At 57.4% G+C, this 24,757-nt stretch overlaps 2 protein-coding genes across 7 annotated transcripts; one reads left to right on the top strand and one right to left on the bottom strand.

Annotated features, from left to right (window-relative positions):
- The first annotated feature begins 3,840 nt into the window (after positions 1 to 3,840).
- LOC111152214 (small integral membrane protein 29) lies at positions 3,841 to 6,395 on the top strand. 4 transcript variants are annotated; one of them, XM_022510609.1, is made up of 5 exons: positions 3,841 to 3,918; positions 4,970 to 5,153; positions 5,337 to 5,362; positions 5,703 to 5,769; positions 5,953 to 6,395. In XM_022510609.1, the coding sequence occupies exons 2-5, from the start codon at positions 5,043 to 5,045 to the stop codon at positions 6,016 to 6,018; spliced, it is 270 nt and encodes an 89-aa protein (XP_022366317.1). In that variant the 5' UTR covers positions 3,841 to 3,918; positions 4,970 to 5,042; the 3' UTR covers positions 6,019 to 6,395. The 4 variants fall into 4 exon arrangements, with proteins under 4 accessions (XP_022366317.1, XP_022366315.1, XP_022366316.1 ...); XM_022510607.1 differs by having other exon boundaries at positions 5,664 to 5,769; XM_022510608.1 differs by having other exon boundaries at positions 3,906 to 4,198; positions 5,664 to 5,769; positions 5,953 to 6,146.
- A 167-nt stretch (positions 6,396 to 6,562) lies between these two features.
- LOC111152215 (high mobility group AT-hook 1) lies at positions 6,563 to 15,853 on the bottom strand. Of its 3 annotated transcripts, none has more exons than XM_022510610.1 (6): positions 15,770 to 15,853; positions 15,413 to 15,526; positions 12,096 to 12,274; positions 10,014 to 10,097; positions 9,337 to 9,387; positions 6,563 to 7,952 (listed from the first exon to the last, which is right to left on the bottom strand). In XM_022510610.1, the coding sequence occupies exons 3-6, from the start codon at positions 12,228 to 12,230 to the stop codon at positions 7,899 to 7,901; spliced, it is 324 nt and encodes a 107-aa protein (XP_022366318.1). In that variant the 5' UTR covers positions 12,231 to 12,274; positions 15,413 to 15,526; positions 15,770 to 15,853; the 3' UTR covers positions 6,563 to 7,898. The 3 variants fall into 3 exon arrangements, with proteins under 3 accessions (XP_022366318.1, XP_022366319.1, XP_022366320.1); XM_022510611.1 differs by having other exon boundaries at positions 10,014 to 10,094; XM_022510612.1 differs by having other exon boundaries at positions 12,129 to 12,274.
- Between the last annotated feature and the right edge of the window lie 8,904 nt (positions 15,854 to 24,757).

The following is a 24,757-nucleotide window of genomic DNA, read 5'->3' as shown; positions in this document are numbered from 1 at the left end:
TGAAAGATATTTTTGCCTAATGTTCTACATTGGGAGGTTTTCTTTCAATACTTTAAAGATATTGTTTCACTATCTTCTTACACAGATTGTTTTGGGTGAAAATCTGATGTCACTCTTAACTTTGTTTCTCTGTACATTCCATCTTTTAAGATTTTCTCTTTTTACTCATTTTAAGCAATTTGATTATAATGTGACTTCATATAACTTTTCTTCATGTTTCTTGTGCTTGGGGTTTATTATGTTTCCTGGATCTGCGAGTGTATGGTCTTCATTAAGTTTGGAAACCTTTCAGTCATTATTTCTTCAAACATTTTTGTCCCCTTTTTTTCTCTTCTTCTGGGTCTCTAATTACTCATATATTAGGCCATTTGAAATTGTCCCATAATTCACTGATGTTCTTGTAATTGTTTTAGATTCTTTTTTGTCCCTTTCATTTTGGATAATTTCTATTCTTTTTTTTTTTTTAATTTATTTGACAGAGAGAGATCATAGGTAGGCAGAGAGGCAGGAAGAGAGAGAGGGGGAAGCAGGCTCCATGCTGAGCAGAGAGCCCGATGCGGGCCTCGATCCCAGGTCCCTGAGACCATGACCTGAGCCGAAGGCAGATCCTTAACCCACTGAGCCACCCAGGCGCCCCTGGATAATTTCTATTCTAATGCCTTCATGTTCACATATCTTTTCTTCTGCAATATCTAATCTGCCATCAATCTCATCCCGTGTATTTTTCATCCTTGGACATTGCAGATTTCACGTCAGAAATTTCAATTTGAGGCTTCTATTTTTTTTTTTTTTAAGAATTTATCTGTCTATTTTTCAGAGAGAGAACACAAATGGGGGAGTGGCAGACAGACTGAGAAGCAGGCTCCCCTGTTTAGCAAGGAGCCCAACACAGGACTCGATCCCAGGACTCAAAGATCATGACCTGAGTCGAAGGCAGACACGTAACCGACTGAGCTACCCAGGTATCCCAGTTTGAGGCTTTTTTATATCTTCCTTCTCTCAACTTTTTGAGCATAAGAAATACAGTTAACTGTTTTAATGTCCTCCTTAGGCCCAACTTCTTTCAGTTCTAGATCAGTTTCATTTGATTATAGACTGTGTTTTCCTGCCTCTTTGCATGTCTAAGTATTTATTGATCCATTTTTTTTTAATGGGTGCCATACATTATGAATGTGATCTTACTGAGGGCTAGATAGCTGCATTCCTATAAATCTTGAGCTCTGTTATGTAATGAGTTTACATTACTCATTACTCATACATTACTCAGTCAACAATTTGATCTTCCTAAGTGTTGCTTTTATGATTTGTTAGCTGAGTCAGAGCAGGAGGACACAAAGACGAGCAAGGCATTAGTGAAAGTGGATACATAAGCCCAGGCACTAAACCACAGCAACACGGCTAAGGGGACAGTTAAAACTCGATCAGGGTGGCGGAGTGCAGCCTCACCTCTGCCCTCTATCTCCCCTTCCAGAGGTAGTAGCAGCAGCATGAAGAGAGCAGGGAGGGCTGGAGTTTTCCCTGGGTAGGCTTGGGGGTACCCTCATGGGATCTGAAACCTTATCACAGGAACAAACCAGGCTTCAAATATAGACACGGAGCAGCTGCTGGCACAGAGCTGTCCAGGAAGAGGGTCCCACCCATCATTCCACTCTGCTTCACCCTTGCCGATCACACCAAGGGCCTTGGGAAGTCATCACACTGCTCAGGGCCTCAGCTTACTCATTTGTTTTTTGTTTGTTTGTTTGTTTGTTTTTTAAAGATTTTATTTATTTATTTGACAGACAGAGATCACAAGTAGACAGAGAGGCAGGCAGAGAGAGAGAGGGAAGCAGGCTCCCTGCTGAGCAGAGAGCCTGATGTGGGACTTGATCCCAGGAACCTGAGATCATGACCTGAGCCGAAGGCAGCGGCTTAACCCACTGAGCCACCCAGGCGCCCCAGCTTACTCATTTGTAAATTGGGGTGACCCCACCTGCTCTGCCTAGTTCAGAAGGGTGTTCTGTCCGGGGAGTAAGGTGTGCTCATTTCAGCAGCAGATATACTGAAATTGTCCTAGGAGTCAGAGAAGTAAAAACAAGCTGAGTTTCTGAAACTGACACCCCAGTCCTTTCTACACACTGCCTTAGCCAACTGACTGCTAAACCCCCTCCTAGAAGGCCCTCAAGTTACGTGGTCAGAGGTTGTAAAGAAGAGGACAGAGGACCTATCATTTGATTCTAACCTCCTTGCAGGGTAGGCTCCGCCAGGGAAGGTGACCCCCTCCCTCTGCCTCAGTTCTGACGGAAGCCTGGGATGAGTGGTCTCCTTAATCTTCAGGCTCAAAAGTCTAAGAACAGCAGGGAATCCACCCGTAGCCTCCAGATGCAGGCATTTCTGTCATTCCTTTCCCCTTATCTATGATTTCCTACCAGTCAGATGATGGTGTCTGAAGGCAAGAGGCCAGATTTCCCAACAGCCCTCTGGTTCTAGGTTGGGTCATCTCTGCATCCAACCTCCTTTTGGAAGGGCCCGAGGAAACAGACCAGACCAGACCAAGTGGCTGGACCATGTCCGAGCCATTGGTTATTTCTGGCAAGAATAAGGTGATCTAGGTTATCCCTCTATCTCCAGTAGCACCTAAGGACCCTGGAGCGCCTCAGCCTGGTTCAGGTCCCACATCTTTTATGTTTCTGGGTGGCTTCCATCACCTGCCAGTCTGGAGCTTTCCTAACCGTGTGTGATTTGGGGGAAAAGGTGGGAAGGTCTGGGTACAAAGCTACACACACGTACTTGAAGTAATTGTAGATTCACATGCAGTTGTAAGAAATAAGACATCCGGGGCACCTGGGTGGCTCAGTGGGTTAAAGCCTCTGCCTTCGGCTCCGCTCATGATCCCAGGGTCCTGGAATCGAGCCCCGCGTCGGGCTCTCTTCTCAGCGGGGAGCCTGCTTCTCCATCTCTCCCTGCCTGCCTCTCTGCCTACTTGTGATCTCTGTCAAATAAATAAATAAAATCTTAAAAAAAAAAAGAAGAAGAAGAAATAAGACATCCCCTGTTGGTACAATCCATCAGTCCATCTCTGGTGTGTGCCATTGTAATGCTAGACCACTAAAGCTTCCAAATTTACCTACTAAAGTTGCTTGTGGCCCGGGGGTATTGCACCCCGCTACTCCATCAGTGCCCCTGCAAACCGGACAGAGGTTAGCGAGGGATTTTAACAGGGCCTAGTGTGTTCTGGACTCCTCATGCACGTGATCGCTTAATCGTCACCAGAGCTTGTTTCATAGACGTTAAGACTGAGGCGCGGAGAAGGGTGGAGGGTGAGTGGGTCTGGCAGGAGCTAACCCAGGCTTGCCTACTCTATCTACCCTCTGAGCACAGCCCCGTGGGCCCTGGGGGCACTAGGAGGCTTGGAAGGCTCCGCAAACACTAATGGAGTCCGTGGGGGACCCGAGCAGAGCCCCACCGGCGGAGGGAGCGGCTAGTCGCCGCTCGCCGGGACTAAGCTTCAGGGTGTGGCTTGGCCCTACACCTGGGTTCCACCCGGGAGGACGAGGAAGCAACGCCCGGCCGCAGTCTGCAACCAGAGCTCCCCAGCGCTGGCGCACGGCCGGGGTCCGCCCCGGGGGACGCCGGGAAGCTGCCCCGCCCCTCCCCGCGCGCTCTCCTCCCCCCGCTGCGCGGCGCTCGCCTGCCCCCTGCTGCCGCGGGGTGGGCCCTGCAACCCCGGCCCTCCCCGCCTTCGCCCCGCGCACCCCCCAGCTCCGGATTGGCCGCTCCAGAAGTCTCCGGGCCGGCAGCCTTCCGCCACTGGATTGGCTGCGCCCCGGGGCTGAGGCCCCGCCCATTTCCCCGGGTCCTTTGATCACGCGCCTGCCGGCTCTTCCGGGGCCTGGGAGCCAACCGAGGGCGTTCCTGTCCGGGCTGCAGCGGCGGGAGGTAAGGCATGCTCGGGTTGGATGGGCTGCAGAGCGCCGGCGCGGGTCCACGTCTCGGGTTGCCGGGATTCCGGGATGTCCGGGCCGTCCCTGCAGCCCCCAAACCTCCCTTCCCCGGCCTGAGCCGCCCAGCGTCGTGGGAACTATACCTCCCACTCGCCCATGCTGGTCCGCATCCTGGGAGCGGCCAGACATCCGCCCCACCTCGGCAGGTCCCTTCGACCGTGGAACGGCGTGCATGCGACCGTGCAAGCTCGGTGCCCCCACGGACACCGGGACAGGTAGTTCATACCTTGCCCCCCCAGTGGAGACCCAAGCGAAGCGGGGTCGGGGACCTTGGGGTCTGCGTACAGGAGCCCATCGGCAGTCTCCTTGCATCTGTCGATGGGAGCTGACCCTCTCACCTCTGCCTGTCAGCCCACGCTAAAGAGGGGAGGGACCTGGGCGGAGCCCCGGGTGGGGACCAGAGGGAGGTGACATCACCTCGCAGATACCTGCCCACTCGTGTCCGCCCTGGCACGATAACAGTGGAGGAGAGGCTGTCCTGGCTGTATGTCCGCAGTCACACCAGGGACAAGGAGGGCACAGAGAAGGCCTGTAGCCTAAGTGGGGGTATTGGACCGGGACTGGGGCAGGCTCCTTCAGATGCTCCTGCCTCACCCGGAGGCCCCATAGCGCAGGACCCTCATATATCTGTCAGATCTCCCCCTTTTGCTCCACTGGCTGCCCAGTGTCCCCAGAAGTCGGAATAGGAGCTCCAAACGTAGATCTAAGCTTTTCCCAGGAGATGTGCTAGTGTTTGGCCAGCACCTGAGCTGGGCTCCACCCTGGCTTGGGGACAGAAGCCGGGCAGCACTCTGGGCCTCCCCTTGGTGCCCTCCACACCCAGGATTTCCCTGGTCACTGGAGGGTTAAACCCAGCACACTGACCTGGAGGATCTCTCGTCCCAGGGCCTGACCTAAGTTTTGATACATCACCAGCTCTTGGAGAGGTATCCAGAGCTTGGATGGCACCCTGGGTCAAACAAATCACCTCCCTTTCTCCTCCGCAGGGAGCCCGGTGGAGGCGCCCTCCCGAGGCCCCACTGCTCATGCTGACGACCCAGCCCTCCGGCTGCTGATGTCATGAGTAACACTACAGTGCCCAATGCCCCCCAGGCCAACAGCGACTCCATGGTGGGCTACGTGTTGGGGCCTTTTTTCCTCATCACCCTGGTCGGGGTGGTGGTGGTTGTGGTAAGGAGCCCCCATGGACACACATACACACCCACACTTCGGCTGGGAGTGGGGACGGTGGGGCTGGTGAACCTGCACCGCTCATCTCCGCTGTCCTGCTGTGATGGGTGAAGGGGTAGAGGTGGGTCTCTCGTGGGCCGTCCTGGGCTCAGCAGCCTGCACAGCGCTGTGTCTCTGTTACAGGTAATGTATGTCCAGAAGAAAAAGCGGTGAGTGTCCCTGTCCCCAGTGTTACTTCCCCTGCATTTGGCTCACAAGTTTCTTCCCATAGGTTTGGTTCTCTACAGCCGAGGTTAAGATGCCCTTGGGCTTTCCTTATACCAGCCCAAAATTCCCTACACCCCGCTGTGAGGGTTTCCTGCCCAAACTGGGCTTGGAACCCACTGAAGAGGGGCCCCTTCTAGAACGGGCATGTATTCTCAGAACCGTAGTGTGCCCCCAAAGGCCCTCAGGGCCTTAGGTGTTGGGAGTGGGACTCCCCTGGGCTGAGTGCCCTCCCCTGCTCCCTAGAGTGGACCGGCTTCGCCATCACCTGCTCCCCATGTACAGCTACGACCCCGCAGAGGAGCTGCATGAGGCTGAGCAGGAGCTGCTCTCGGATGTGGGGGACCCCAAGGTGAGTGCTGGGGGGTGGGTGGGTGCAGAACAGTCAGCGGGGCAACCTGCTGTCTTATTCCCCAGAGCCAGGTTCTGTCCTCAGACCTCCCTATGTGGGCCAGGGCTAGTGGGCTGTCCTGCCATGGGTGCCACAGCTTCTGCCCTGGACCCCAACCCTGCGGCCCGGTCTCTGCCCCCACAGGTGGTACACGGCTGGCAGAGTGGCTACCAGCACAAGCGGATGCCCCTGCTGGACGTCAAGACCTGACCTCACCCCCACCCCCCTGCTCTCCAGAACCATGGCACTTGGGAGTGCTCCGGGGGCCTGCGGTGTCCTTCCCCACTTGCACTCACCCAGCTCCCCCTGCTGGGAACTGGGTCTCCTCTCATCCATCCAGGCTGCACCTCGCTTCCCCTGCCCAGACCTTCAATCCTTGGTGGGCTGAGCCTTCCACCCACTCCCCCCCACCAGGCTAATCCAAGTTTTTCCTGCCTGGTTGGAAGGGTGGTTGGGAGACTTTTTTCCTAGGCCCCACCTTTCTCTTGAGCCCTCCCCAACCTGGCTTTGGATTTGTTTCCATGGTGACAGGGCCTAATGTATAGTATTCAGTATATATATTTTGTAAATAAACTGTTTTGTGGCTAGGGGTGTGTTTTTTTTTTCTTTTCTTTTCTTTTTTTTTTTAAGAGAGGCTTGTTACTGTCCCTGGAGCTAAGGCTTTCCCCACCCCCTCCCCGGAGATCCACCCCCACCAACTCTGTCCTTGGCTTCCACTCTTACCTACCCCAGATAACCCACCACAGGATTCCGGTCCAGAAAAGGATATTTTTTTATTCAAGTAACTGCAAATAGGAAACCAGATGGGGGGGCCCCAGGCTGGGACAAATAATGGCCACCTCCTCCCCGTCAGAACAGGGGGGAGAAGGTAGCCTCTACACCCGACGGTCAATACAGGCCCCCCCCCAACTCTGCTGCAGCATCCTAGGGGCAGGGCCCCACCTTCCCTGGGACTGGGGTGGTCGGTAACCCAGCCTGTGCTGCCCCGGGCCCCTGCCCCTAAGAGTGCCTTGGAGGAGGGGACCTAGGGCAGAACAGGAGGCAATGAGGATGAACATTTGGCGCTGGTCACAGCAGCAATGACGGATGTCTAAGAATGGAAACATTGAACGAAAACAACACAACTGTCCAGAGGTAGTTTGTGAACAGAGGAAAAGATGGAACCAGAACCTTGGGGGGTGGGGAGGAGCAGAAGGGTGGGAGTGGGCAAGGCTAGCTCCTTGTTATTAGTGCCCCATGTGAGGAAGGGGGAAACTGAGGCCTAAGGTGGAAGCGGAGGGGGTTAGGCAGTGGCTCCAGCCCACCTGGGGAGGCCGTGGCAGGGAGCCTAGGCCTCCGGGACCTCACCTGGAAAAAGGGGGGACTGCATTTCCCTCACTGCAATAGATTCCAGGGTGAGGGGGTGGGGTGGAGCCCATTTAGAAAGGGTAGGGGGCTCAGACCCCTCCTGCCTTCCTTCCTATGCCCAAAGGGGGCTGTCTCACCTAGAGCAAGGACCAGGCAAGGGAGGAAGAAAGAAAAGTGGGTGTGAGCTGCACCTAGTGAGACACAGGCTGGGTGGGGTGGGGGGCATCTCAGGGCCCAGCACCCCTCCCCACTGGCCATACCTGCCGCTGCCTGTGCTTTGGAGGGGAGCAGATCAGGAGATGGGGCCTGGGGCCCCTTTTAAGGCCAGGGAAGCCCTCCCAGGCCCCTCAGTGGGAAGCCAGAGGGAAGAATGGGGAAGCAGAAGGGACCCCCCCCCAAACCAAGAGCCCAGTCAGCAACGTCCCCACCGCAGGGTGTGGGGACACAGCAGGGGGCAGGGTGCCGCAAGACTGGGGGTCGCTGTGTCTGGAGCTGAGTGTGCGTGTAGGTGAGGGGTCGCTGGAAACCTAGACCAAAGGAAACTGCTCCCCACTTGGGCCTTGGGGCCCCGCAGCGGCTGGTGTGCTGTGTAGTGTGGCAGCGAGGGCACAGGTGGGTGGTGGTGGTGGTGTGGGAGAAGGAGGGGTCTGGGGGAGGGGGCGGGGGCAGTGGGAGCGGAGCGGAGCTGTCCAGTCCCAGAAGGAAAATCGCTCCTCGGCCAAGGAGCAGGCGGCACGGCGCGGTCACTGCTCCTCCTCGGAGGACTCCTGCGAGATGCCCTCTTCTTCCTCCTTCTCCTGTGAGGCAGGAGGCAGGCAGGCCAGTCAGCAGGAGTGCCAGGCCTGCCCCCTGCACCCCACTGGTGGTGCTGGGGGGTGGGGGCACAGGCCAGAAGGGCCCCCACCCCTCCCTGGGTTCCCTGGCTCTCCAGAAGGGGGATGAGTCAGGGCTGAGTGTGTGAGTGACTCAGCAACCTCCACGGCCCAGTTTCATTCATAAAAAAGGAAGAATTTAAAGGGAGGGAAAAAACCCCACACACAGGCTGCTCCCGCAAGGAGCCAGGCCCCCTTGGCCCCAGGGCCTGTCCCCCCCCCCACCACCCCAACGCCCAGCTCAGGGAAGTGAGGAGGTAACTGGCTTTCTGTAGGAGGGGAAGGGAGAGGTGGCCAGGAAGAGGAAACGGGAAGAGGTGGCTGCTGGGTGCCTCGCTGGGGAACCAGGTGGCCTTGGGCTGCAGGGGCAGCTGAGGGGCTATGGAGTCAGGCCTCGGACTGACCTCAGGTCAGGGCGGGGAGGAAGGGGAAGTGTGTGTGGTGCCGGGGCTCACTCACTGGGCGGGAATGTTGGGACACCACACGGGCCTGCGGCCCCCCGTGCCAGGCTCAAACTCCCAAACAACTTGTTTCCTGTTACTCACTCCTGGGGCCCAGCCAGCACCCCCTGACCCCCCTCCTCACCCTGGTGGTGGCTCAGCTCGAGGAATGAAGGCCTCAGGGAGTTCAGAGAGCAGGTTGGAGGGACAGAAAAGGGCCAGGAAGAACAAGGCTGCGGTGGCCATTGACTTCAGTGGAGGCCCCAGAGGCAGCCTCCTGACTCAACCTACCTTCTTCCATTAGCAGCTATTTGGGGGCTCAGAAATGGATGGTGGGTCCCAGTGAGGAGGGGCCTCCATATGGGATCACCCTTCCACTCCCACACAGCACTGCCAGCGCGGCTTAGGGCTGAGCTCCTTGGCTGTCTCCTCCTCCCTACCCAAGACCGCCTAAGACGGTGGTGAGGACAGACCCTGCGCTCTGCTCCTGTGGCCTTCTTTCCTCACTTCTATTATGGGGCTGGGGTGGGAGAAGGGGACTAGATGGCCTCCAAGTTCCCCCTAGAAGTTGAGTCTGTTCTAGGAACAGGGGAAAGAGAAGGAGCCCCACCCCTGGCTAGGGCAGATTCGTACCTGGGACCCCTTGCTTCTCAGGGATACAGCCCTTTAAAAGCCCTGGGCTGGGTGTCAGGACCCTGGGCCACACACAAATCCCTTTCCCTCTAGGCCTGGGGAAGGGGACAATGTCCCACTACTCCCGGCTCAGGCCAGGCAGAGTGGTCCTTCCACGCTGAGCACACAGGACTCAGTATCCCCCATCCTTAAACATCCTCCCCAGCAAACCACACCACTGCCATCCCTTCACCTACCAGTTTTTTGGGTCTGCCCCTTGGTTTCCTCCCTGGGGTTGTGGTAGTTTTCTAGATGGTCAGAGAAAAGATCCACTAAGTCAAAAACGTCCCTCAGTCTTCACGCAACCACCAGTGCCCTGGTGGGGAGGGGCAGAGCTCCCCACCTCTGCTTAGGGCAGCCTGCGACTCTCATCCCAGCAGGCCCACCCGAGTCCAGCTGGTGATGACTGGCCAGCCACACTGCACCCCCCCAACATACACACACGCCCCCCACTCCCTCCTCCACCCATGACTCAGAGGATATGAGTCGTGTCTCAGAAAAAAAATAAAAAACAAAACAATTTCTCTGAGACTGCTGCCACTGTGAATCTGCCCTTCCCTGCTTATCCCCACTCCCTTGGGATTCAGGGGGACCCCCGAATGGAACATTCTCCACGCAGGGACTGGTGGAACCACCCCTTCCTTCTTCCCGATTCGCCTGTTTCCAGATGACAAAAGCTATGGGAATTCTGACTTGATTTCCCCCGAAGTGAGGCTTCGGTCATCACCCTGCCTTCCCCAATCAGCCAAGAACCCCTGTCACCCATGCCAGGAAAGAGAGGGCAGGGGACAGAATAAGGACAAGCCAGTGCCTTCTTAGACCTCCCCCAGCTGTGGCCATGGGCAGAGGGGGGGCCGTCCTCCTCCATCCTTACCCGGGTCTTGGCGGCACCCTTGTTTTTGCTCCCCTTTGGTCGGCCCCGAGGTCTCTTAGGTGTCGGCACTTCGCTGGGTTCCTTCTGCAAAGACAGATGGAGTCATCAGGAACACAGAAGCCACCTGTCCCACCCCTTTCAAAATACATGGCGCTCTCCCCTCACCCCAGCAAGACGGAGTCAGCAAGCCAGTGCCCCGACCCAGAAATCCACAGGCACCAGAGCAGACAAGCCCTTGTGATTCAAGTTCTCACAGTGACCATCTTCTGCAAAGCTCCTCCCAAGCCTCCCTGCGCCAACAGGAGGACAATAACGCAGAAGAGGGAAAGGCAGCACAGGGGCACAAAGACACCATCAGGCAGCTCTGGCACCACGGGGCTCGAAGCTCTTGGGCAAGATGCGGGATGCTCGGGCCTCAGTTTCCTCAACCGTAAATGGTGACAAGACACCTCACAGGGTATCCAGAGACTAAATGAAGAGTGTGGAAGTGGCCAGCACTGGGCCAAGACAGTTGCCTCCCCACTGTGAGGGATGCTGAAGAGGGGAAAGGATGCCCCCTTCACCCCGTTAGAGAGAGTCTCCAGCCTCTCCCTGCAAACTGACTCCCTCCAGGCCACCCCTCAGAGAAGGAAGTATGCCCACATGTCGGAAACCCAGAGCTCCCTACCGTGGTTGCCGGTGAAATTTTAATAAGCCCAACAGAGTAAGAAGCTGCTGCATGAGGCGTAGAAGCCAGGCAGTGAAGGCACATCAGCTACGGTTTCAGGGCGGCTGTCCACAGGCTGTTTAGGGCCACCATGGTCCTGTAACCCAGCACCCCCACTCGGGCACCCCTCCGCGGGCCCCAGCTAACAGGCACAGGGTGGAGGCCATGGGAACCGGACAGAGAATGACTTCCCTCCCCACACTGGGAGCTCTGGAAGCCCACCTCTCAGCCTCCTCATGGCTCACGTCCCCCCGAAGCCCGTACAGACCACACTCTCCATCCTACAGATGCAGAAGCCCAGAGCCCACCGCGCTGAGAGAGCAAGGGCAGACCTCGACTCCTGCCCTCTTCCCTGGGAAAGGGACATAAGCTGGGCCTTGCCAGCCGCCGCCCGAGAGAATCCAAGATCCCCACATCATGCCAGGTAGCCCCCCCAAGCCTGACAGGCCAGAGGCCAGGCTCCCCAGCGTGCCCCAAAGTGCCAGGTTGGTCTTCTTTTTTTTTTTTTTTTAAGATTTTATTTATTTGTCACACAGAGATCATGGGTAGGCAGAGTCAGGCAGGGAGAGAGAGGAGGAAGCAGGCCCCCTGCTGAGCAGAGAGCCTGATGCGGGGCTCAATCCCAGAACCCTGGGATTATAACCTGAGCCAAAGGCAGAAGTTTAACCCACTGAGCCACCCAGGCACCCCCGGGGCTGGCCTTCTAACTACATGCGACCTCAGTGGAGGACAGCACCACGGTTCCCAGGTTCACTCTCTCGCCAACTTCCCCACATTTTTAAGTCTTTAGGCTTCCATTTTGTTTTGTTTTGTTTTTTACAGGGCCGGAGCGGAGCCTGGCCCAGGGCCTTGCGAGGAGAGGCCCCCAACAGGTGCCGGCCCAGGACCTTTCTGTTAGGGCCTGGGATGAGGAAGTCCAGAAACCGACAGTTAAGTCTTTAGAAATGTTTATGGTGACTGGACAGAGCAGTACGTAGAAGGACTCTCAGGATTAGAAACCCGGAACTTGTACGTATATACGACTCATCTTAACTATGTTTTTATAAAGGCCCTGGTCCGCAACACCCTGGGAGTAAAGCGTGGGTAGTTTAGCAGGGTGGGGGCACTGGCCCAGGCAACCATGGGGTCACTTCCGGCTTGGATGATCTGGCACGGGCTCAGGGCTCAAGGTTTCTCAGCCCCCACTTCCCTCCGTGGGTCTCAGGATCTGACCAGGGTCAGCGCATGCCAGGTGCATTTTTGGAGGACGAGGACACACACACACACACACACAGAGCAATGATTCTGCAGCCCTTTGCTCCAGTTTTCACTTGCAGAGACACCTGGCACCTTCCTAACCCAGAGAGGTAAACCGAGGCAAAGGTTTGGACACCCACCTGACTCCCTACCAGCGCCGTCCCGGGACTCACCGGAGGCTGCTTGCGCGGCCTGCCCCGCCCCCGCTTCTCAGTGCCGTCCTTTTCCTGCTTGGAGGCCAAGGGCTGGCTGGACTTCGAGCTCGACTCACTCATCTTCCCTTCTCTCTGGAGCAGGTGAAGAAGCGATGGCTAGGATGCTGGGAAGCAGGCAAAGTTGTTTAAAAAACACAACCCCTTGCTTTGGTCCCCTCCCAACCCCTCCACCACCAGTGCCCTCAAAGGGCACTGGGGGACCCTGCCTTCTCCCCAGGGATACCCTTGCTTGCTGAGAATCGGGGTCTGCCCAGCCCCAGCGCGGGCTACAGGGTGGGGCTTGGCCGTTGGCCCTAATCAGCTCCTTATCTCTCGAGCAGAAGCATGCTTTGTCCTGCCACCCACACAGGGCCCAGGCCCAAAAGGCACAGCCAGCTCAGATGTGGTTCTGTGGGTGAGGCCACCTGAACAAAGGTGTAGATGGGGGGTCCTCATGCTCCCCAGGGGGTCCCTCTCTCTAGCCAGCTCCCCTCTCCCCTAAGAGAAAACCCAGCCTGAGCGACTCACAGGCAACAAGGGTGGGAAGGTTAGCAGAGGGAGTTAAGCCCTGGGCCATCAGGCCACCAGCGTGGCCTACCCACCATGGCCCAAGCCTCAGGCCCAACCTCGATGCTCCACACCAATCACCGGGCCAGGGTTGTGCCCACCCCACCACTTAGCTCTCCTCTCTGCTCTCTCCCCAGGGTAGAGCCTTGGGGAATCAAGGCTGAGAATAATTTGGGCAAGATGGTTGAAATTGTAGTGGAGGGAGAAAAAGAAAGCCAAACACACCACCTGGAGTCAAATGAGATCTTCCCCTTGGGTCCTGGGTCTCCCCTGAGCTCCTTCAAACGGATCCTAGCTGCCCTTCCCCACCTTGCAGGGCTGGTCCTCAAAGCTTCTTGCTTTTTTCCCCTAGCATCTTCCCTCTTCTTAGAGGCCCATTTGGATTTAATCAGCCCCACTAATTGTGAGTTTACCTAAAACCTCCCACTGCAAGGAGCACCCGGCACCCCATTATTTGGTAGCCTCTTCCAGAAGCTTAAAAAAAGACGGTGAGGGTCCTCCCCACATCTGGTCCGATCCCCCTGTCTTCCCAGGTGCAGATCCATGGCTCTCCACCTCCCTGGTAACCAACCCCTTCGCTTCTAACAGACCTTCAACCTATAAAATGGGGGGAATGCAAAGACATTTACCTCAACTACCTTTCCACACTGAGGCCAAGAATCAAACCAGATCATAGTGAAAATAGGTCCACAACAGGAAGTCCTCACTCCAATCAAAACGAGAACTAGAACGTTCGAAAATGACTTTTCTTTCCCCTTTTCAGATTTTCAGACAATTTCCAATTTTAACTCGAGGGGGAAAAAAAAGTTTTTTGTGGGTTTTTGGTTTTTTTTTTTTTTTCCTCAAACTTGTGACTTTTGGAGGGCTTGAGGCCCCAAGGCTCAAGATTCTCCAGACGGCGAGACTTTGTCTGGTAATTATTCTATTTTATAATATTTCAGACTTGAAGACCCTTTTAAACAAGGTGGTTGGTGATTTATCCTGCTCCGTCATTAGTGGCTTGGCCTGCTCTGTAATTACAGGCAGTGATTAGAATCTTATATTACACCACAGGTTCCCCTTCAAACTAAACATCAAAATTAATCAGCCTAAATGAGTGCTGACCTCACATGAGGTCTGTGAAGGCCCCCCTCACAGAGGGGGGTCCAGTTGCTCCAAGCTAGCCCCTAATCCCAGAAAGCCTGGGCCCAACATGCCTGGGAATCCTGGTGGGTCTCCGGGAAAGTTCTTGCATCATCTAGAGCTTCCCCCCACCTCTTACTACTAGGAACTCTCTAATCCACTCTCCGACACCGCCCCCCGCAAGTCTAGGCCTCCAGGAACTGAATGAAGGCCTGTGGCCCTCTCCGGCGAAGGGAAATGCTTGTCTCTTCCACCTGTTTCTGAATATCAGAGGCCTGGCTTAGGGGAAGCCATATTTAAAAGGGCCCGACCCGAACCCTCCAGTTTGTAATAAGCCCTTCTGGGCCTCAAGCGTGCCCCCCCCACCCCGTACACGGTGCAGCCAATGTGTATTCCACAAATGCTTAAGGAGTCTACGCGAACGACCCTAGGAAATCAGCATGGGCTCCCTTGTTTTCCGGGAAAAAAGTAGCCCAGAGAGGCCTGAGGAGTTGCCCAAGGTCACACAGCAAGTTGGCGAGCAGGACAGAGTTGATTACGGGCGACCTCTCCAGCCCGCCACTTTCCTTAACCGCCGAGAGGCTGGTTAAGTGCGTGTCGCCCCCTGCCCCAGGGTGACTCTGCAAGTGTCCGCGCCGGTCCGTTGCAGGTCGGCCGGCGGGACCAGGGGCAAGAGCGCGCGGGGGGAGGGGCACGAGTAGCTCTCGCAGGCGCGGGAAACTGGTGCACCCCGACCGCATGCACCGCCACGCGGGTGCACCCGGCCCCACTTCCTGCCAGAGGGGGCACCCAAGCCCGCCTTGGGGCAGGAAACCTGGCGCGCGCGGGCGCGGGGTAGAGGAAGAAAGCCACCTCCCTCCGCGCCCTCCCCGCAAAATAAAGCCCCAGAAAAAAAAAAAAAAAAAATGAAACGGGGAGTTAAAGGGACTAGTTCCAACAGAGCCCTGCAAAGCAGAGAAACCTGTTTGTGGGGGCGGAGGGCAGGCCCGGCCCTGGGGGCCTGAGAGGCGCGGGCCGGGCCAGAGGTGGGGTCGGGGTGAAGCCCCAAACCCAGGCCCGCGATTCGGTCTCAATCTGCGTAGGGGGGTACCGGGAGGAAGGCCGAGCGGGAACAGGGCCGAATTGTGGGGTTCCTGCCCATCCCCCTCACTTCTAGAACTTCCCCAGGCTGCGGGGGGCACCCAGTCCCCCACTCGCCTGCTGCGCCGCAGCCTGTTCCTCTCCCCGCCCCCCCACAGCCCGGGCCCCGGCGGGAGCGGCGGCCGCGCGAGGTGCACCGGGCTCTGCCGGGTGCACAACTCGCGCTCGCCGCAGCCGCGCGCCCCCTCCCCCACCGCGCGCCTTTCCCGGGTCCCCGCCCCCCGCAGGGCGCCCGCGGCGCGGGGGAAGGGGTGCGGGCGCCCTCCCCGCGCCGCCGGGCCCAGCCGCCCGCCCCCGCGCCGCGCGGCCCTCCCCCGCCGGCGGCTCGCGCAGCCCCGGCCTGGGAATAAAGCCGGAGGCGCGCGCTGCAGCCCTGGGCGGCTTGCAGAAGGGGCGGCGTGCAGGCGGGGGCGCGGGCCCCGGGGACGACTCACCGCGAGCTCGGCCGCCGGCCTGCGGTGCGCGCTCCGGGCTGCCGGGAGCGACGGTGCTGGGCGCTGAGGACCGGCCTGGCTCCACCGCCGCCGCCGCTGGTAGCAAATGCGGATCTGAAACCGGGAGAGAGAGCAGAGGCGCTCAGAGACCGCCGCCGCCGCGTGCTCGCCGCCCAGGCCCCCGCGGGGTATTTATCTGTCACATCCAGGCGGGGGGACAAAAATATTCGCCCTCCCCCGAAGGATGGCGAGGGGCAGGAAGCTAGGCACGGCCCGTGCGCGGCCTCAATAAATAAATAATTTAATTAAATGATAGATTAAAAAAAAAAAAAGCCACCGGAGGGGCCGCGAACTCACGCCTTCTTGGAGCCGCGCCAGCGCCAGAAATAGCCCGGGCTCGGAGTCCCAATTAGAGGAGCGCAGCCCCGGCTCAGGGGAGCTTAAAAAGAGCGACCCAGGGGCAGGGGGGACGGGCCCGCCCGCGCCAGCCGTGTCACTGTGGGGGCGGGGCCATGCAAATGAGCCCGGGGATTTAAAAGGGCGGCCGCCCGCCAGCCGCCGCCGCCGCGCGGGTGGGTGCTGACTGCGGGGAGGGGCGTGCGGTGCCGGGTGCTTGGGGGCGGGCCCGCGGGAGGCCTGGGCTGGGAACCCGAGGCGACGGCCCACTCCCCGCTGTCCCGGACGGGGAGACATGGGAAGGTGCACAGAGGGGGATCTCACCACGGAGCTTTTCGCGGGGGATGGGACGGGAGAGCGTCCTTACAGCCTGGAACGGGGGTGGGGTCCCCGGGAGAGTCACCTCTAGGGGCCTTCCGGGCGTGTGGGCCTGACGCCCGCGGGGGGCGTTGGATGTGGGCGGGCGTTCGTGCCTGCGGGGTCCGCGCGGGCGGGAGGGGGTGGAGAGAAACGCGCCTGTGGGAGAATTCCGCGGCCTACCCGCCGCCCCCTGTGCCCAGATAACGCGGCTCGTAGATTTCCCCTGGGCGGACAGGTGTCAGTATGTGCATTTCAGTGCCAACCTGCGTGTGGCTGCCTGGTGAAATACAAGTCTTGTGAAATTCAAACGTGAAACTTGTGAAATCCAGAGTTTTCGCTTATTAATGGCCGCGAGTGAGCCGTAGTCAAGGTGCAGCCTCCAAGCGAAACAAACGATTGGCTCGCTTGCAGGTAAACCTGAGGCTGGTTGCGTTCCTGTAGGGGACCCGGCTGGTGGTTTGAGATCATTCCTTCCTACTTTGTGCCCTGACTCTCTCCGCCGTGACTTTTAAAGGAAAACACGAAAGCGTGAGCTAGTGGTCGCCTGGAAGCACTTTGAGGGCAGGGACTGGGTCTACGCAAGCCGCACCCGCCACGCCTGGCCCGCCCGGCGCCTGGCGCAACAAAGACTTGTTGCACGAATGAGAAGGAAGTCCAAAGTGGAAAGATGGCGGGGAGGGCGGTGGGAGAAGAAAGGGCGCCGTCTAGAGCGGCGCGCCCTGCAGGCCCGGCCCGGGGCCCTCTCGGGCGCACCTCCCCGCCCCTGGTCCCCGAGGCGGCCTTCCACACCTCCCGTGATGCAGGGAAATGCAATGCGGCCCAGTGACACACGGCTGTGACTCATGTTTTTCTTTGCTCCCCTTCTTCCTCCCCCGTCGGCCGAGGCCCCGGCCCAGCCCCCTCCTCAGGGGGCGAGCTGGCGATGGAGGGGGACGCCAGGAAAACCCTGAACCCGGCGTGGAGGCGGGGTGGGGAACCGGAGGGGCCGGGCCTCCTACTTTCAGGAATGTTTCAGGAATGTTTCCGGTGGGGGTGGGGAGCAGAGCCGGGAGTGGGCCCAGCCCCCACCCGGGGCGGCGGGCTGGCACTCCGGGCCGGGGGCAGCACGTGCTCGGCCGGGTGGGGGCGGGGGCGCCTGGGCGGGAAGGCGCTGGGGGCCCCCGGAGCGGATTCAAAGAGGAGGGCGCAGGCCTGGAGCCGGCCCCCGGGGGCCGGGGCTCGGGGTGGGCCGGGAGGCCGCCCTCTGCGCGCTGGTTCCCCGCCCCGCGCCCAGGTGCAACGCAGTTCCTGCGAAGTGCCCAGGCAGCCCCTGGAGGGGAAAGGAAGTCACCGAAGGGCGGCCGGAGGGGAGAGGAGGGTGGAGGGGAACGCCAGGGCGAGGTTGGGGGAGGGGCGGCCTGCCCCTTTGTCTAGAGCCGGTGGGTGGGGGCGGGGCGGGGTAGAAGGCGCGCTGCTCCCTCCATCTTTGTCCCCTGAGTACCGGGCGCGCGCTTAGTAGGCCGCGAGTTGAGTTGACTGGAGGCATTGAGTTACCTCGAGAACCTTTGCAGGGTTGGGTGGCTGAACGAGCCTTCAGTTCTCGCCCTACTCCCCTCCGGTCACGGTTCCCCGCCAGCAAGCCTGGCCCCCACGTCAGGCCCCGGGATCGCCCTCCCGGAACCGCACGCCCCTAGACACAACCTCCCCAAGGCCGCCTGGGCTGCCAGGCTCGCGCTCTGGGGCCGATGACCTGGGAGGCGTGGGAAGGGTCCTGGTGGGCCCCTTCCCAGGACGCGGCATACCTGAGGTGCCGCTCTACCTTCCTGTGTGGCTTGTGTCCTGGGGCCTTCCCTGAGGAAGGTGGGGAAGGGAGAGGGACCTCTGCCTCCAGGGGCTGTGGGAAAACTTGGCCAACTTTTTGGCCCACTTCTAACAAGCCGACTTGATCTTATTTCTCCTACTCTTATTTTTCCCCTCGTCCTGATTTTCTCAACGACTTGTTTTTTTACCTTGTACTGCGGGTGTTTTTGTAAGCCACCTAAAACCCTCTCTGGAAGGAGGCAGGTACAAATACATTTGTGGGCAAATATGGTAACCTGCTTCTCTTCAGGATTACCCACACCCTTGTAATCCAGCCAACTGCCCACTGACCTCCATGCTTTCTGGATTAGAGATGCCCTGAATTCCCTTCCTTAACTTTCTGTCCTCCTTCATTAAGTATTAAGCAGCAGGGGGAGTGGTAGAAAGAAGATAAATAAAATATAGCCCCCGCTCCAGTAGATTTCCTATTCGGAGGAATCAGAGCCAGGAACACACCAGAGAAAGCTGAGGAGCGAGCCAGGAGATGCCATGAGGCGGCATCATTCATTCATTCATTGAATATTTATTGAGGGCCTACTGTGTACCCAGAACTGGTCCAAACTCTTGGGGTATAAGCAGTGTACAAAGTAGAGTTCCCTGTGCTCTTAAAACTTAAGACTGGCGGGGGGGGAGGTGTTGTCAGGCACTTAAACAGAGGCTCAATAGATGATACAGAGGGAGAGGGGATGGGAGCTCAGGGTAGTCAAGGAAGTCAGTCTGCTGGAGGAGATGGGCTTGAGCCAGCCTTGATGGCATTTGGATAAGTGGGGAGCTATGGGGAACATACAGGAAGAAAGAGCTATTTGAGGCCTGGGGCATCAATCTGGTTGGTCAAGGCCTGAAGGGTCCCAGGGGAATTGGTCATGTCAGAACTGGTCTTTCCCACAGGAAACATTTTCTTACTGTCAGAGTTGGGTTATGCCGTTTCTGCAAGGACAACCTGGTGAACTTGAGGAACCCAACAGGAATGTCCAGGGAATGGGGAGTTCTGATCATCTGTGTATTTCAGGACAGCTGAAGGTTAAGCTCATTTTCACCTGAGCTGTTGGCGACTTCTTCCTGACGTTTGCTCGTTCTTCCCCAGCCTTGCTAAGTGGTGCAGTGGGAGCCCGACCATCTCCCAGTCCAAGCTTGGAGATGCAGAGGATGTAAGAGTTTGGGGTGTCCCTTAGCCTTTCCGAGGGATTCATTCTCAGTATATGTCTCTGGTTCACATATTTACTTCTCAATTTATGTCTTCTGAGTCAGCTACAGCTCTTAGAAGAGTCATGGGAAAGACCACTGTGAATGGTTCCATGTAGTGTTTGACTTAGTCAAGGTTTTCTGGAAGTCCCAGGGATGAGGTTTGGTAATGTTCTACATCCAGCCCAACATGACAGGCAGATGGGAGGAGGCGGGAAGAAGAGGAATAAGAATAGTAAAGACTTTATTTGAGAGGGAGTGAGAGCAAGAGAAATCACAGAGGGAGAGGGAGAAGCAGAGCCCCAGCTGAGCAGAGAGCCCAATGCGGGGTTCAATCCCAGGGCTCCGAGATCATGACCTAAGACAAAAGCAGACACTTAACCGACTGAGCCACCCAGGTGCCCCCTCAATGCATCTTCATAGAGAGAACACCGTTATGTCACCAGCACCCAGATCAAGAAACCATCTCCAGTCCCCCTTGGGTACCACCATCCCCACTTCTAAGAGCCTCCTATACCTTCCCATTTTTACGTGCATTGCATGGATGCAATAATACGTGACGTCCTCCTGGGTTCATTTCCTTTGCTCAACATTACGTCTAAGTTTCATCCCTGTGGTGGCATGTGGCGGCAGAATGTTCCTTCTTGCTGCACAGTTGGTCATGTGAATGGGCCACAGTTTATGGATCCGTTCTGTTGAAGGGCATTTGGATGGACTTTGGTTTGAGGTTATTACAAATAGTACCGCTGTGAATGTTCCAGAATGTGTCTTGGTGATTAGATATGCAAATTTCTGCTAAGTGCATGCCTACGGAAAGGAAAGAATGCTTGGATCACAGGATAGGTACGCCCAGCTGTTAAGGGGGAGCAGAACACTCATGAATAAAAAGGGGTAGTTGTGACCAGACAGCGGGCATAAACCCAGCATGGCCCATCCTAACTGGGAGGGATCCAGGGCTGTATCAACCAGTATTGACCCACACAAGTGAAATATAGGGTTGCCCTTGTGCGCGGTGTTTGACCACTCTGCTGGAAAGTCACCCAGCTACTAGTACATCTGGTCATCTGGTCATCTGGCAGGATCAGGTCTCCAGGCCCTGATGACCCCAAGTTCTGCTGCCAGGAGGCCTGGCAGGCCTAGAATGGGAGGAGAGCCTCTTCTGCTTCCAACTTTCGAGGGAAAACCTCTCCAACGAATTGGAAGGCCTAGGAGGCAGGCACCCCATGCCTGGAGCCAGCTACCCACGCTGCATGGCTGCGGCACACCATGGACTTTGTCAGCTTTCTTCTTCAAGGCTAAAACCCGGCTCCTCTTCAGCCTCAGAAAACCCCGAGGAAAAGGAATTTATGAGCACCTGCTAAATGCATATGTGTTCTCAGATCCCTCAACAGCCCTCCTGGGTCAGTAATGCTGTTGCCCCCATTATACAGATGTTAAAACTGAGGCTCAGGGAGATGAAGCAGCTTGGCGTTCTGCCTTCTATTCCCAGGCTGAATGGGCTTGCTGCCTTTTCCCAACCTGGCCAGATGGCTCCCTCTGGGCACCAACAGAGGCACTGGGGATGTGACCTTGAACTAGGTAGCTACATTCCCCATCTTTAAGTGGTATACTTTGGGCAGGGGGCGGGGCAGACAAGTACATGGCAATGTACTTTCAATAGTGCAGTACCTGCTGAGATTTCGCAGGTATCTCCTCGCCCTATTTCCATTGCCCATGCAGTTTTGAATGTGAATTAGGTCCCACCAAGGAAAGAGTGAAATTTGGGGGAATGGGCTGTGGAGACTCACGCTTTTCTATAGCACCTACAATGTCCAGTTACCCACTTTACGGGGGTCAAGAGGCAGGTATGGGGGCAGAGGGGCCTCCTGCCCCTGGGTCACCGCTCAGCTATTTGGGTGGGGCCTCCAGATTCTCCCCTCTCCACTCCAATCAGAGCAGAGGGGGGCAGTTCAGTTCTGTGGTACCAGGAGGCCATCTAGAGCTGGCTCCTCCAGTTCTTCCAACAGTTTGATAAGCACCTAATTCCTGGTATTAAATCTCTTTCCACCTAAAACATAAGGCTTGTCCCACCTCTGCTTAAACCCTCTAGGAGGGGCGCATGGGTGGCTCAGTGGGCTAAAGCCTCTGCCTTGGGCTCAGGTCATGATCTCAGGGTCCTGGGATCGAGCCCAGCATCGGGCTCTCTGCTCAGCAGGGAGCCTGCTTCCCTTCCTCTCTCTGCCTGCCTCTCTGCCTACTTGTGATCTCTGTCAAACGAATAAATAAAATTAAAAAAAAAAAAAAACCCAAACCCTCCAGGAGTTCCCATCTCACAGAGTTAAAAGGAAGTCCTCGCAAAGGCCCAAGAGGCCCTGAAATCTGCCCCGCCCCCAACCTCATCACCTCCCTGCTGCTCTTCTTCAGCCACACCAGCCTCCCCATGTTCCCCCTGCCCCCCTGCCCCCACCACCTTCACACACCTGCCGGGGCAAGAGCTCACCTCAGGGCCTTTGCACCCGCCATTCCCTCTGCTCGGCCTGCTCTTCCCGTAGATATTCTCAGGGCTCACCCTCTCACTGCCTTCAGGTCTCTGTTCAGTAGCACTGTCCACACTATGTAAAGTTGCACACTTGCCCCTGCCAGTCATTCATCTACTTTATCACACATCCCCCCCCACCCCACAACACTTACAATTTCTAACACACTATATCACTAACTTTTCTACTTAACGATCATCAGTAAGAGTGGTCTATTGTTTCCTGTCCAGTGCTCTCCATTGGAAGGCCAGAGGAGTGGATGTCCAGGATTCACAGGGGTAGCCCCAGGGTCTCACACAGTGTTCAAATCTCAAAAAAAGGTGGAATGAAGAATGATTAGCCAAAGTGACTTCTGTTCTCACAAAGGCCAAGCCACATGGCATTGGGCTGGGGATAGGACATGGGTCCCCAAACTTCAAGGTAGAGAAAAGGGCAAGGAACCCAACATCTCAGGAGTGACAAGGTGCCTCAACCCCGAGACGGGGCTCCTAAACCTTCCGGAGACACCTGCTTTTTGTCTCACTATGTTAAAAGCACGGTACCTTCATTGTCATGTGATCTGCAGACTCATCTCTAGAGACCACTACCTCTAGAACTTCCGGTTTGCCAGCAGTCAGGGGAAATGGTTTTTTTTTCCCTTGGGCTCAGGTTTAGTAATCAGGACCTGGCAACTATCTTGGCCCTCGGGTTGGGGCAGACCGGCTGGGTAGCTCAGTGGTGGTGGCTCTCCAGAGTGTGCTTTGGGGGAGTGTTAAGATTTAAGCTGTGCACGCAAGACAGTGTCCCTTTGGTCTAAGGGACCTGACCACGTCCAGTACAACATGCTCTGCAGGTACACTGCCCGGGGAAAAGAAATACACACTTTAAACCTCTGTAGTCCGTGAAACCCCCCTGTGAGCCCCAGTGAGCCAGTGGAAGGTGGGTTAGGGCAGCGACTGCGGCCTGGCCCAGCCGGGACCCTGTTCTCTGGGGGCTGGAGGACCCCGGCTGGCTTTCTCTCCAGGCCACATGCCCTCTGGGGCTGGATGTCCCTGTCAGTTCATTAACCCGCTCTATTACTTGGGGACTCAAGGAATGTAGCTTTAGCCACCTGCTGCCACCTTGGGCACACTCTTCTGGGAACATGCCCCGAGGGTTCAGGAGAGTTTCCCATGGTCTCTAACTTGTTTCTCTTGTCCCTATTCCTTGACTAAGTGCTGGGACTTCGGAAGGGGAATGTGACCCCTGAAGCCTTCAAGAGCGACTATTCTCCACCGCTTGTTACGCGGAGGTTCCCTCCTTACCGGAGCGCTGGGCTTGCGGGGGTCCCAGCCGGGTCCTTCTGCCCCTGGCATGTGTCCTGGGTTCCCCAGTGCTCCGTCTCCTCTAGGCCACCCTGAACCTTTCTTAGGGCTGAGAACATGGCTCTGGGGTCCCCGTAGCGGGGATGGGCAGGAGGACGTGGGGCCCGCCTGATCCCAGCAGCACGTGGGAGGCCCGGGCCGGACTTGAAGAGCCCATAAGCCCGCAGAGTCTGAGGAGAGAAAAGGCAAGCAGGGTGGAGGTCGAAGGGCGGGGGCCTGGGTTGCGGAGGAGGTGGGCTGGGGGTGAGGGGAGGAGCCAACACCCGGCCCGGGATTTGTCGGAATCCTCCAAGGGCTTTGTTTTGTTCTCCCCACCCGCGAGCCTCGCACCAGGGCCTAAGGGGGCCTTGGCGCTCAGCACAAGTTTGGTGAATGGATGGATGAATGAGAGCCAAAGGGGCTGGGGGAGGGGCGGAGGAAGTGGGTAGCTGGGGGAGGGGAGAGAAGCGGGATGGGGGAGGGGAGGTCGCCACTGGCGGGAGGGCGGAGGAGGAGGGAGGCGGGCGGAGCAGGGCGAGCCTGCTGGCCTGGAATCTGGCTAGGAGATGGCGGCGGGGACGGGCCTGGTAGGCTCTCCTCCCCACCGCACCAGCTTAAACCTCCTTACGCCCTGCTCACCCAGCCTCCAGGCCTCTCTCCCACCCCATGAGGCCTGGCGGGGGTCGTAGGTTCTCCTAGGGCCCAGTGGACTGCGAATTGAGTGGCGCCCTTCTTTGTCTCTTTCTTTCTTACTTTCCAGGAACCCAGCCTCTAGGGGGTCTGGTGGTCCTCGAGGGGACTAGAACACCTGAATGGCCCTGGTGGGCAGTGTCTGAGGGTGAACCGAGGCTTGGACACCCCCTCCTCTTTCCCCACTCTGAGGTCTGGATGACAGGAAATACAGAGACTAGGATCTGGGCCACCTGGGAGAGTCTGGGGTGGGTCTCTAGGGGCGGTGGAGGGAGTTGGTGGGCAGAGAAAAGTCAAGGGCTTGCCCTCCGCCGGCTGCCAGGGACTCCTGCGGGAAGCAGGGGAGCTCAGTGTGGGCAGTGCCAGGCAGGAGCTGCTGACAGCCAGGTTTCTGGGTCACCATCCAGGGTGCCCTGCCAATTCCCAGGCCTTGGGGGGGTGGTGGGGTGGGGTGAGGGGCGAGGGCGGTCTGCGTTCCAAGCCCAGACCCTGCTGTCTCCTTTGTCTGGGTAACTTCTGGGCCTGCTCCCATCCCCCATGTCCAGCCTTTCTGGGGCCTCCTCCCCACCACAGAGTCCCCCGGGAAGGGGCTAAGGGTTGATCCTGGAGCTTCGCTTGGGCTTCGGCTTGTGGGCCTGCTGATCTACCTGCCCTGAAGGTGGGGTGTGTAAAGGTGATTCAGAACCCCTCCCACAGCAACACCTGGGACTTGGGGCCCTCTCTCCTCACCCCCCCACCCCACCCCCCACCCCGTCCTGGGCTCTGCCCACAGCTGCGATGGGTCTTTTTCTGGCACTTTTGCCCTTGGTAGGAGGTTTGGGGAGCAGCATGTCTCACGGGCAGAAATTCTTCTACTAGTTCTCAAAGAGGAAATTCACCTTCCCAGTATGATGAAGTTGGCACCTGGTGCCCCCCATGTGCCTTGGCATTGGCCTGGGTTCAGCTTAAACCGTGGTTTGGCCCCGGGAAGTCTACCATACTTTGCTCTTAGGAGCTCTAAGTATCCCTCCCACCGTGATAGCCAAGTCCAGAGGCTATGT

The sequence above is a fragment of the Enhydra lutris genome, unplaced genomic scaffold (assembly GCF_002288905.1).
Source record: "Enhydra lutris kenyoni isolate GAN:26980312 unplaced genomic scaffold, ASM228890v2 scaffoldscaffold28, whole genome shotgun sequence".
In the NCBI taxonomy this organism is placed as follows: Eukaryota; Metazoa; Chordata; class Mammalia; order Carnivora; family Mustelidae; genus Enhydra; species Enhydra lutris.
The sequence above is the reverse complement of the archived record's forward strand: the minus strand, read 5'-3'. Positions and strand labels throughout refer to the sequence as shown.